General features: G+C 40.7%; 1 protein-coding gene across 1 annotated transcript; it reads left to right on the top strand.

Annotated features, from left to right (window-relative positions):
- The first annotated feature begins 5,121 nt into the window (after nucleotides 1-5,121).
- On the top strand, nucleotides 5,122-13,018 carry LOC102213084 (proteoglycan 4-like). The gene is made up of 5 exons (XM_013910197.1): nucleotides 5,122-7,010; nucleotides 8,265-8,552; nucleotides 9,074-9,161; nucleotides 10,851-10,950; nucleotides 13,002-13,018. The coding sequence occupies exons 1-5, from the start codon at nucleotides 5,299-5,301 to the stop codon at nucleotides 13,016-13,018; spliced, it is 2,205 nt and encodes a 734-aa protein (XP_013765651.1). The 5' UTR covers nucleotides 5,122-5,298.
- The last annotated feature ends 593 nt before the right edge of the window (nucleotides 13,019-13,611 follow it).

Raw genomic sequence — 13,611 nt, 5'->3', positions numbered from 1 at the left:
CAAGGAAGACAAGTTTTGAGTAGAATCAGCAAAACTGAGACATTGCACACAAACATATTTCCCTACCAATGTAATGATGTATTGTCTGGGCCAAATGCCATCTCTAAGGACATGTGGCAACAAAATAAACCAGTGAACTTCTCAGCAAAAGACAGCCTAAAGCCTAGTGCTTTAAGTAATCAAATTGAGCCAAAAGCTGAAGAGCCCATGAACTTTTCAAATGTTAAAGCAAAAAAAGAAATGTTTGAAAGAAGGAAAACCGAAAGGCCGTTAGAAAGGGAAACACCAGATGGTATTGTGAACCTAACTGTAGATCTTCAAAACAAAATCACAGTTGTTAGAGATCAAAATACAAAGGATTTTTCTTCTTCTTATATTTCGTCACAATCTCAAAATGGTATCTACTGTCACCAACCATACACACCTGCAGCCAGTACTGAAGATATCAGAGAAGATACTCAGAAGCCTTTGCAATACAGGGAATATTTACCTGATAAAAACTCTACCATCCAACCTGTAATAAATTCTAGATGGCAGTTGGGAACAGGAATAACCTCTGAGTCATTGACTACTTCAGTGTTATCTCTTGTACCTGTTCAAATGAAGACACAGCCTCCTCAGGCTATAGAGGAACCCAAGAGATCTTCACTAAACAATGCATATCAACCGATCAGTTGTGCAAATGTTGATTACAAAAAACATTATCCACTGTCTCAGCAGCAGCAAACCCAACATTCAGCTGTGCAACAGCAATATCAACATTCTGGTGCTAAAACTGGTTGGACTCCAGCAATTGTTACATCTCAGCCAATACCTTTAAAGGTGGAAAGACATGATCCAAGTGTTCAGTTTGACATTTTATCTAGACCCAAAATTCTTATTAAGCACGCAACTGTAGACAGCTATGAGAGCACTGAGGAAATCCTGCCAAACAGTGAAACAGTATCAAGTAATGGACATGCATTGCCTTCTGCATCTACCCATCAACTGTATGGTACAATCCAAAATGATCCCACCACACACAATGTTCATAATCTTTCACTTAGTCAGCAACCAGATGGCAGACCTAGACCTGAACCTTCTCCACAGTCTTCTGGCATGCAACCTGTACAAAGTATGGCAACAGAAGATTTTTCAAAAGGACCTCTTGAACTGTCAAAACATTCTAGTCAATACCAAACCCCTGTCACTTATAAGCAGTATTCCACACCAACCGTACCTTTAAAAGTAAGCACATCTGTATCCCAACCATCCACAAAATATGATCCAGTACCTGTACAACCATTACAGAGCAACTTTCCTAACCAGAACTTTGGGGCTGAATTGCAACAACCAGAGGCATCTGTGACAGGATCTCTCGAACTATCAAAACAGTATACTCAAACTCAAACACATGTCACTGTCCAACAATATTCCACACCAACTGAATCTTTGAACATTAGCACATCTATATCCCAACAGTCTACAAAATGTGATCCTGTGCGTGCACAACCATTAAAGAGTAGCTTTCCTAACCAAGACTTTGGGGCTCAATTGCAACAACCAGAGGTATCTGTGACAGCAGCAAGGTCTACCTCTGTTAAGGGTTTGATTTCATTATTCAGCGGTGCTGGATCGCAACCATCTGCCAGTACAATGCCAGCTGCTGCTCCGTCCCACCAGCTTATGTCTACAACCGAGGACCAAAGGACGCAATTTACTGGAACACAGATGACAGCTGATATTAAACAGACCACCCCCCCAGTAACCCCTGCTGGGCTTCAAGAAAAAACTGCTTTAAGCTCACAAAGTCTTATTGTGTCAAGTTCTCTGCCTGTTACTGACCAAGCTAACTTTGGTTCTAGATTGACCAGTGAAAATAATGACATATCAAACAGGAAAGAAATTACCTATCCAGTTACACAAACAAAATCCTTTGAGGACTCTAGATCAGTGGTGGTTAAAGATAAAGTAACTTCTTCCTTTTCATCTGAATCAACAAAGGATCAATCTGCAGCCCTACGGACAGAGCTGGATCCGACCCAATCACTAATAAGCAAATCGGAACACAGAAACAACGATTCCATTTTAAGTGATATAAGCTCTGAAACGTCACCAGTGATACTGCCTATGGTTTCCAACATTAGTGAGTTGCCAGTACATGGTTTGCCTTCATCTCTTTCTCAAGAATATCAGCAACCACTGCCAATGCTAAATGCAATCCCAGAGAGAGAAAAACAAGATAAAGAAAGGCCTTTTCCTGAAAAGGTACTAACAAAGCCATCAGATACCATGCCACCCAAGGGAATTCTGAGTTTTGACAGTTCAGCAGAACCTTCGCAAACACCGTCAGAAGTTGCATCAGAAGCAGGTGGCAAAGAGGGTTCTGTCATCACGGATAAAATGTTTGTACCAGAATCAGACATATCTATGCATGAGATTCTAGAGCATTCCAAACAAACTGTAGTCACAGAGTCTTCCGATGGCAATACTGAGTGTGGTGAAAATTCTTTGTCTAATGGATCACAGGATAAAAGTCAACATCAAAAGTCAATTTACATTGGCATTGGCTCTGAAATACCTGAGACACAAATTGAACCAGGTGACCAAAAACCTTATATCAGGCTGCCCCATATTTTTGTCTCGGCAGCAAGTTCACCAGAAGAAGAGACAAATGAGCATGAGTTTAGTGAATGTAGCACGCCTGAAATCCCAGAGGCCAGTGTTTCTAAAGAAACTGCTCCCGATGCAGAATATAAAGATTCTTTACCTTGTTCTGTTTCAGAGTCTGAGATATCTAAGGAGGCTAGAGCTACAGAAATATGTAGCACAGAGCTATCCACTGAATTAGAACAAATTAAGACCTCTTCACCAGAAATGCCACTTATACTGACTGCAGAAAGTAGTACTCTTGCAGAGAGAGACTCACAGCACATCATGACTGAAAAATGTTCAACTACAGATGATGTGCTCTCTAGAGCTGAAGGAATATCAGAGAGTACTGAAGCCAACGAGCCACAAACTGAACTGACTTCCAAGGATGCAAAATTATCAGTTCCAGACAATACAACACTTGATGTGGTTGAACAACTCGGTGATCTGGCTGGCCAGATTGGCAATACAACTTCAGTAATAAAATCCTCCAATGCTCCTGAAACACTTGACGCTCTAGCTAATAAGAGGGAGAGCACATTTTCAGAAATCGTACTGTCTGAAGGAGTACAGTCACATGAAAATGTGTCACCAGAAGAATTACCTTCAGTCTCAGATGCAAAATTGCCTGAAAACGTCCAACCACTTTATGATGAAACTCAAAAGGATGTCTCCTTGTCTGAACCTAAGCCCAGTCCTGTCAAACCTCTCACAGAGGAAATAATAGTTTCCAAGGAGGACAGTTCTGCTGGCAAGGTTGATCAACCTGAGGATGAACAAGCAGGTAAAGGATTATTTTCTTTATTTAGTGGCTCTACTCCAAACTCACAGCAGACTTCCTCCCCTGGTATATCATTACTTGGTGGTATTCTTCCTGGCTCATCTGCCAAAGACGCTCCTGGGACAGGATTGCTTTCAATGTTTGGTGGGTCAAGTACCCCATCTTCACCTGGATCCAAAGAAACAACACCAACGCCACAAGAGCCACAGGGAAAAGGTTTATTCTCCATGTTTGGTGGAGCCAGTAGTCAAGCATCACCTGCTCCAAGAGGTCCAACTGTTGGAAGTGTGCGACCTAGAGGTCCTCCACCCAAAGAACCTCCAGGAAAGGGTCTGTTTTCCATGTTTGGTTCATCTGCACCTCAGCAACCACCCAGTCCCAGAGGTCAACCTATGGGTAGTGCTACACCAAGGGCACCTTCTACTGGATCTTCTATATTTGGTGGCATACTCCCTGGTTCTACTACAAATAAAGAAACTCCTGGAGCAGGTTTGTTTTCAAAGTTTGGTGGTCTTGGTGCCCAGTCTCAAACTAGTCCTAGAGTACGCCCACCTGGGCCAACTGTTACACCACCAAGACCTAGCAGTTCAGAGATAACAGGAAAAGGACTGTTTTCGATGTTTGGTGGACAAAGCCAACAAGCATCAGAAGCACAATTACCAGTTTCTAAACCACCTGAATCAGAAGGTTTCAAAGTTTCCTCTGTGTTTTCACTTGGTGGGAGTTCTGATAGTAACAAATCTAAAACTGGGTTTGGTCTTTTTGGGATGTCTTTCTTGGAGGAAACCAAACCCGAACAAGAAACAACTGCTTTTGTAAAGGAAGAGATTGTTTCAGAACTAGTCAAACCTCCAGACACAAAGGATAATTTGGAAGAAGGAAAGAATGACCACGTTGAGAAGATAAAACGTGTCTCTCCAGAGCCTCTTTCTGTATCATCAGATAAGGAGGAAATTGCCTCAGAACAAGTGAAACCTCAAGGCACAAAGGATGACTCAGAACAAGAAAGGAGTGACTGTGTTGAGAACAAAAAAATTATATCCCCAGAGCTTCTTTCTATATCGTCAATTCGGATGGAATCTCAAATAGAACAGGCATGCCAAGATGTCAAAGACTCAACTGCAGACATCGATCAAAATGTTACTATATTTTGTTTTCCCTCGACAGATCGAGATATAGGAAATAAAACCACAATACAACAGAAATTGCCCTTTGATGAAAACGCATCAGACACGGTTAAAGCTTCCACTGTGGACACTCATGTCACGACTTCTAAAGAGACACTTGTGGAGGCTGAAAAACAAGTTTGTCAGGCAGAGTCAGAAACTGAAAAAGAAAATAAAGAGATAAAAGACAGCGTAGATGTTGAGAGAAAATTTGCAGAATCAGAACTTGATAGCTTGAAAGACGAAAGTAAGTCCACAGGTGACGAAGCAGAGACAGCTGATATCAAAAGTCTTTCAGAGAAAAATGACACTATGCAAATGGCATTGCAAGTTTCTAGTGAGTCTACCGACAAGAACCCAAGTTCAAATAAAGTTGAAGATAAGGCTGTTACTAATGCAGAGCTAGCAATTTCAGAGATTGAAAAACCAAGTGAGGAGCTACTGAAGGTTGCTGATGCAGATGAAGCTAGTATTACAGGTATAGAAAAAACATCTGAGGAGGCTTTGAAAGTTGCTGCAGAAAAAAGGACAGTAGTTGCAGATGTAGAAAAACTAACTGAAGAGCCTTTGAAAGTTGACAGCTTTGAACAAAAAGCTGTTCTGGAAATAGAAGAATCAACTGAGCACACTTCAGAAGATGCTAGTGAAGAAAATACAGTAAAGGCAGTTATAGAAAAATTAACTAGTGAGCTGGAAAAAGTTGCTGATGAACAAAAGGTAATGACAGATGAGGAAAAATCCACTGAACATACCAATGTAGTTGATTCTGTGGTACAAAAACCAGAAACCGTTACTGCAGAGTCTGTAGTTACTGCAGTTTCAGATTCTGAAAAAGCTGTCCAAGAAGACTCAAAAATCGCATCTAGTGAGACAATAAAAGAAATAACTGAGGCAGAATTAGAGCATGCTACTACAGAACCTGCAGAAAAGGTATCTGAAAGTTCACCTTTGGCAGGAGTGGCCTCTTCAACAAATGAAGAAAAAACCATTGGTACCAACTCAATTCCACCTCTTGCTCCTTCAACTCCTCCACCACAACAACAACCTAGGCCGGGTATGACCAGGCCTCTTGGTCCACAAGTCCAAAGAATGGGAGTACCAAGAATGGCTGGGCCGCGAATGGGAGCACCACGAATGAGTGGGCCAAGAATGGCTGGTCCTAGACAGCCAGGGCCACAAAAGCCACCTGAACCAGCTCCATTTTCTGGGTTTATGTCTATGTTCTCTGCCCCAAATACACAAAGTAAATCACCAACTGTTGGTGGATTTTTTTCAAGTTCAGCTGCCTCACTTTTTGGTTCATCACCTGCGCCTCGTCAGCCACCACCACAACCGCAACAGCAACATCAACAGCAACAACAGAAAAGCTCATTTTTTGGCCTTCCAAGTAGTATTGCTTCAGAATCTCTTACAAGTGACTTACTTGGTATGTTCAAAGGTCCCGAGACAACAAAACCTGAGGAAACTCAACAGTCTGGTACACAGTGTAGACCTGATGAGCTTTCTGCTAGTGTGACAGACTGTGCAATCACTGAAAAACCAGAGATACCTTTATCTGAAGATGGACATGTCAAGAGCACAGAATCTGAACTTCCTGAAAAAGGTTTGGTGGAGGAGACGGAACAAAAAGAAACGGAAGCAGAAGGAAATTCTCTCACTGAATCTATTATTCAAACTACTGAGAAACAATCAGGGGATGATGAACATGTAGAGCATTCAGAAGGGCCAGTTACTGCAGTGTCTGACAAAGCAGCACCACCCACAGCTCCAGAAAACAAGGGCATCTTTGAAATTCCAGGTCTCACTGCCCCAAAATTAGGCTTTTTGTCTGTAGCTGCTGAAGGTACATCATCGATTGGATCCCTTTTCTCCACCTCAACATCTCCAGCCACTGCTTCAAAGGCACCTCAGACACAACAAACTGATGGTGGTCTATTTTCTGGTTTTAAAAGCCTTTCAGCTGGTATTTTCCATGATGAAAAGTCAACTGGAAAGGAGGAAGCATCTGTTTCATCTGTGTTTGGCATGAAACTTACCTCAATGTTTGGTAACTCTGACTCTCCCAGACCTGAATCCACTCCTCCTGTGGTCAGCGTAGAGCCTCAGTCTGAAACTCCAAAACCTACTGAATGTGAGGATCCAGAACCTGATCAACCTTCCCCAGGTTCTGGAGAAACTGAAAGTGAAGATGGCAGTGATACAGAAGGACCAACAGAAACTTCAAAAACAGGAAGCTGTGACAGCTTAGCACAGTCACCTCTGTCTGGTGTTCCTTCGCACTCAGTTTCCCAAATAGAAAGTTTGGATACACCTCAGTTAATGGTCACCCCATGTGAGTTAGATAAGAGTGAAGTAAACGCACCTGATGTCGTGCATGCAGAACTGGAAATGGATCAACCAAAGGAACAGTTAACGAAGGAAGCTATGAAAAGGCTAGTGCAATGTACATGATAAATGGCATTCTTCATTTATCATGCTAGCATAGATAAATGTACAGCCCTTTTCCCGCTTTTCTTTTCCCATTTTCTCCCCTTTTCCCTAATTAGTTTTCATTAGGACACTCCAGTCCCATTCTCATTCTGCAACTCTTGTATGGCTCCATAGCCATACATGGAAACCAGTTACCAGATATCTGACATTATCGAGGCCCAGGAAATGATAACATGTTTAGAAAGTGCTAACCATCAAGTGTAAATGTACTGCAGCTATTTTGTGCTTACACCACCTCAGTAATAGCTTTTGTGACAGTGATGGAAGCAAAATGAATGACGAAACCGGCGGCTCTTATTTATTACCTTTCCACTGGTGAGGTGGTTAAAAAGCCCCACCTTCCTCTGTCCCCTGCAGTTCTCTGAATTATTTCCAAGCCTTAGCCAATTTGTTTATATGAATCAAACTGATAGATTTATCATGGCATTACAGCGTACACCATAGAGGCAGGCTGGACTCTGGAATAAAAGGAGCAAGGAGAAGTGGTTTGGTCCACACCCAACAGAAAGTAAATCGTGCAAGTTAAAGCACAGAGCCAGGAGTCTCAGTCTTCCAGCCCTTGAGTCGATGACTTATGAGATTTATCAGTTTTATCCCTATTACTTAAACAGGTTAACTTTTTCTTTACTAACATGCCAACATTGCTTTAAACTTGCACATGCTCTTAAAAGTTGTGCACAATTTTTAACGAGTGGTGGTGTCAGAAAAGATAGCAACATGCAGAACAAGGAGAAGCAGACTGCAAAATTAGTAAAAATGACACATCAACCAAAAATGCGCGAAGTTTCCAGTGATGGCAGATAGTCACATAGTCATGACCATCAACTTTGCAATCCTGGTGGAACCTCTCTTGACCTGACTATTATAGAAATGTATTTAATCAACTTATCTTCCTGAACCCTCTTAGTTTTCCTTGTTGTGTGTGATATTCTTTGTGATATGATAAAGAGTATCCTTTGACCCTTATATTCCCCTTTGATCCTTTAATGTTTCATTCCAAAATCATGTCTGCCATTGCAAACTGAACTTTTTTTTCAGTATTAAAGCAAATAAAATGTCCACAATCAATCAGTTCCTTACTACCATTTTGTAAATTGCAGATTTCCATATTGATTTTGGAATAAAACCTGGACATTTATACTATTTTTCTGTCTAAATCACCTCCGTATTCTAAATTGTGATGTTGCTGTCTACAGCCCTCCAGATAGCAGCCACTTTGATTCGTCAGGGAACCTCAGCCCAGTCAGCTCTCAGCTGAGCTCTGAGCCTGAAGAGCGCCGACATGTAGAGTCCTGCCACCCCAGTAAGCCTCGCCCTCCTCTCCAAAACCAGCCGTCCAACTGGAACAAGGAAGAAGAGGACGATGCTGAAAAGGACGTGCATGCACTGCCAGAGCCTGGTTCTAAGAAAGATTTAAAGGACTCTTCAGACATCCTTCCTAAACCAACCTTGGACAACTGTGATAACAAGAGACAGACAAATGGGTATGTGGGTCTTGCATTGTCATTTTTAAAAATATTCAAAGTAATTGAGCTGGTAATCCTAACCAAAATATCCATCACTGTACACAGCATTTAGTTTGTGAGATACCAGTAGGAATTATTGGCTTTTAGTAACAAAGTAGTGACGACAACCTACCCAATAAATACTTGTTGAAAAGATGACCTTTCCAGAGGCAAACCCAAACCCTTTACAGCAATGACTTTTCCAGATGTCCTTTCGTCTTTCAGACAGCCAATATATCTGGCAACATTGTCTTCAATGAGTTCTGCTGGATGGGATTGCTGGATCTGTATTAAGACTACATAGTGTCCAAAACGATGCTCAAACTGGGCTAAATTGAGACCAGTTCAGCCAGAATAAAAACAGCCAAATTTTCAGGGATTATTTTTAAACTAAATATATGACTGGCTGACCAGATTTAGCCAAGAAGACATTTAATTTTATCTTGATTGATTTCGGTCTTGTCTATGTGTCCAAAAGCTGATCTCTTCTTGGTCCTCAGTTTCTTCGTAGATGGCCCTCCACCCTGCTCTCCGTCCAAAGTTCGCTGGCTGAAAGCCTACAACAAAGTGAGAGTGAAACTGCACGAGGTAGGAAGACTCTTCCTCCTGTCTCTATACGCTGCTCTTACACACTCACTACAAAAACATATTGCATGCCTTGCATACATTTTAGAATCAGTTCATTGTATTTACTAGAGGTTCAACCCTAGAGAGCACAAGAAATACAAAACAGCCAAATCCCAAACACAGATACAGACACATTGACATTTCCTGTTCCCCCCTCTCTCTCCACTTTCTTTCATGTAATGATGCTTTCTCTCCCTCTTTACTGCTCTGGGTTGGTTGAGTTTCAAGTCATGCCACAGCAATTTGCACCAATTTTGCGCTCCTTAAGGATTTCTGCTTTGATCTGGGAAACTCCTTTTCTTCACTGGCTTCTTCAAATCTAACTATCACTTCTGCTGTTGCAGAAAGGTTTTACTTCCAAGATATGGTACTGCAAGTTAAAAAGATTCATTATTATAGTACCAAACACCTGAGGGTGGTTTGCGGTCGACTGGGGTCTGAGTACTGCAAATGTCATTTCTGGCCTGTTTGTCATTTTGCCTCAAATCACTGTATGCTAAGAAGTACATTTTAGGCTGTGCAGAGACATAAACCCCGGAGAATATAACTGCAGCAATAAAATCAATTTTTGAATAAAGCAACTAATAGGGAATATAGTTTTGTACATATCAAATCAGACTTTAGACTAAGGACGACATAGTAGCCTCGTAATTTTTCTGCAAGCACACACACACACACACACACACACACACACACACACACACACACACACACACACACACACACACACAGAAAATATTTTTATCACAGGCATAGGCTTAATTAGTATGATATATTTCTAGTTTATGTTCACTATAAGAAATGCTTTAACTTGTGAAAATTAATGTATTGTAATTACATTTTCCTTGCATTTCATTTCTAACTAAGTGTCTTTTAGTTCTACTGCACATCGGGTGACTTTGTTAGATTAGTTAGAAAAGTTAGTTATTACCAGTGATTCTCATAATAACTCAGGTAAATTAAACATAAGTTGGAAACAGCTGTTGTCTAAACACTCTGAGCTTTTGCTTTGTAATATTCATATTGTTTTCACTTTGTGACCTAAAAGCATGTGAACACAGTGAATGTGGCTGCTTTACAATGACAATTTGACTATTTTTATTTATAGATTACATGAAAAATCAATGTGGTTAAAACATACATAGAAAACAACCTGCTTAGATTTAGAAAGCCCATGTTGCTCCGATGCATCCATCAGTGTATGAATGTGCGTGCATGGTAGATAGAAAGCACTTGCATAGAAAGGTGCTTGTATGAATGGGTCTGAATGGTTGAATGAGGCAAGTTGTGGAAAGTGCTTTGAGTGCTCAGAGTAGAAAAGCGCTATATAGGAACCAGTCTGTTTACCATTCACTTACCAGTTAATGAAGCCTGAAAATTTGATGAGCACCTGAAGTGATAATCATCTCAATTTGTTTGTGTTTGCATTCATGCTTTAAGCTGCTCTCTACGTCCTGCAACCTCTAGTATGTAATGAGAGAATCTGTGAGGCTGTGTGATCTTAATAAATTGGTTGATCGGGCAGCAAGACTAAATAAACGTTAACACAGTCCATATATCATTAAGTGCTCTACAATAGGAAGAGTGCAAAATATGAACAATGGTATCAGGAAATATATGGCTGAGATGAAGATGTGTCCTACCCTACAGAAGGCTGTGGTCCATGGATATGCCCCCCTGCCCCAGCAACAAACCAGTCATACTGAACAATGTTACAGGCAGTGTAAGACTGCCCTTCAGACTCCTTCATGTTTGTCACACATATTCAGGGTTCTTGGACTACCTGTGCCACTACCAGTAGTGACACTGACCTTCAAAACTAGTGAAAAACAGACAGAAAAGATGAGAAGGGGAAAAATGTCCACCTGCAAAATCATTTCTGTTCTGGGAGTTGTCTCATCGTTGCCCCTCTACTGCTGGTGTTATTAATTTAATAAAAACAGATCAACACTTCCCTCTGCTACTTGCTCAGATCAACGTCCCACAAATGTATTTGATTTGTTGTTATACTCTCAGATGTGTTAAAAAGTGTTCCTGTAATTTTTTTGACAGTATAGCAATCAGTCCATTGTCCCTCCTTTATACTAATGAATAAATGCATGTTCTATATACGTGTGGACTCTACAGCACAGTCTTAACCCTAACAGTTAGTTTGTGGTGTCCATAGTTTTGTCCCTAGATGGGAAATGAGTATCTACACTCACAAACAGTCACATCTGAGATCTGCTTTTGTGTTCATTGTTCTTTGGGTTATTTCACATTCTCATTTCTGATTTGTTTCTTGGGCCTCTTAAATGCCACAAGCTTAGTTCACTTTGGCTTAATGCGAGTGGGTTCACGGCCCCGTGCTGAGAGGAGAGCCCTTGAGCAAGACACAGAATCCCAGTTAACTTACTGACCTACCTGGCAGGAGGCTGACAGAAGTGAGAAGTTTCCATCAGGAGCCATTAAGTTTATGTTAAATTATCTCATCTCCCATCTGTGACTCTGTCTCCTTAAACAATAAAGCTCATCAGCGCTCGTTCATGAATCAAATCTGTCTTTTGACGGCACTTCTTAGGAGGTAAATTTGGGACCTTACACAAAGTGGCTGCTTTGTTAAGTGAGTTCAGTGCGACATTGAACTATTACAACTACAGGTGTGTGTTTACTTGGAATTAGTGGTTCTAGTTGGCATTGAAAGTTAAAGAGCTATTGAAAATGTCAGAAAAAGAACAAGAAATGGTTCATGGTTCCATTTAGTTCTTCGTTTAGTGCCCCGCTGCATGAATTTCTCTTTGAACTGACATGTTTGTGGCTCACAGTCACCTCGAGTGCTTTCTATCTGAAGAAACCTTCAAGTTGTCCTCATAGATTAGAGGTCCTTTGCCACTTTTGTAATATTTCTTTGAATCACGGGCTTGTTTTAGTCTTTTCCCCCCCTTTTTTCCTCTCTTCACCTTCTTCTGATGCCAGCAGCAGACATTTTAGTCATAACTCGTTTTTAAATTCCATTGTTATGTTTCTTATCTTATGAATTTAGATTAATGAACCCACCAAGTGCCAGTTTTAAACTAGATTCAGCTAGCATGGGAATGACACCCTACAATATTATATTAGGTTTAATGTGGAGGTTGTTACTGTCACAGGGTTTCAATGAGACATTATTGCAGAGGTTACTGAATAGGTTAAATTCAGTTTTATTCATATATATTCATACTCTTAGTTTGCAATAACATCAGTCAACTGTGGGTACTTTAGACTCTGAGGCAAAAACTTAAAAATATCACAGGGAGAAATCCAACAACACCTGACAATACTGGAGAGAACTAATTCCCTTTTAACATGAGGACACCTCCAACAGAGCCACATTCAGGGAGGGCAGCCATCTGTCTCCATGGCTGAAGTGAGGGAAACGCAAACAAAGTAACGAAGAAACAAACTAAATATGTGCACATTGGAGCAGGTCGCTGCAGAACAGGAGCATACAGAACAGGAGCCAGGAGACTCAGAAGGAGAGAGCACAGAGGCAAGGCACACACTACAGGAAAAAAGACAAGTTCATTTTAAATGAATATATTTGAACACACGGTTCTAAATGACCTGTGGGCTCTAAGGTTAAACTAACACATTCTCACTCCTGACGCTCGGTCAAGAATTCCTTCTCCACATATTTTAGCCTTATTGTGATTTTTCTGACTCTACACACTAACGTACTATTTTATTTTAGATAAAGGCAAAAAAGCCTTCTCAGACATATCTGTTACATGTCTTATGTCAGTGTTGACACCATCATTTCACTTTTGTCTGTGCCTGTTTCAGATGTGAAGAACTATTGAACCCTATCAGACTACCTTAGACACTGAAAAGCGTGGCGCTCAATGCATATCCAAGTTCCTCTCAGAGTTCAGGTGTATTTGTGATTCCTTTCTAAACGTGGAAAGAATTCTAGTTGCTAAAGGACCTGCCTTTCTTTCCACGTTTAGAAAGGAATCACAAATACACCTGAACTCTGAGAGGAACTTGGATAAAATGGTTGATGGGATATTAAAGATATTAATGAACCTCTGTCATCTCGGCTTTTTGTATTTATTATAACATGAAGGATTTTAAAATCGATTTGGGATTGGCTGAAGGCTCTCCAGAGACCTAATAGAACCGAATTAGAATAGTCCAGCCTAAAGTTAACAATCCCTCAGTTGGATTAATATTTTTGTTCATAATTTTCTTCTTTCAGCATTTTAGAGGTTTTAGGGCGGTTCCACGCATTTGTTTTTTTTCTGAGGTGCGACAAATACTTAATCTATAAGTACACAAACAGTGTCAAAGCTCCAGTGGAAAAGCTTTGAAGGTATTAATATTCTCCTCCCTTTGTGAGATATATTTTTTGGGACCTGCTTTTCCAGTCGTCTGTGTCATTTGTGTTTGGTGC

This window comes from Pundamilia nyererei, unplaced genomic scaffold, assembly GCF_000239375.1.
Source record: "Pundamilia nyererei isolate P.nyererei 1_Seehausen unplaced genomic scaffold, PunNye1.0 scaffold00038, whole genome shotgun sequence".
Lineage (NCBI taxonomy): Eukaryota > Metazoa > Chordata > Actinopteri > Cichliformes > Cichlidae > Pundamilia > Pundamilia nyererei.
The sequence above is the reverse complement of the archived record's forward strand: the minus strand, read 5'-3'. Positions and strand labels throughout refer to the sequence as shown.

Excerpts from the sequence above, each read along its gene's own strand:
- LOC102213084 (XM_013910197.1), top strand. The coding sequence starts at position 5,299 with ATGACAGATGAGGAAAAATCCACTGAACATACCAATGTAGTTGATTCT. Across the intron at positions 8,553-9,073 it reads AACAAGAGACAGACAAATGG|TTTCTTCGTAGATGGCCCTC; the intron begins GTATGTGGGTCT and ends CTTGGTCCTCAG. Across the intron at positions 9,162-10,850 it reads TGAGAGTGAAACTGCACGAG|AAGGCTGTGGTCCATGGATA; the intron begins GTAGGAAGACTC and ends CCTACCCTACAG.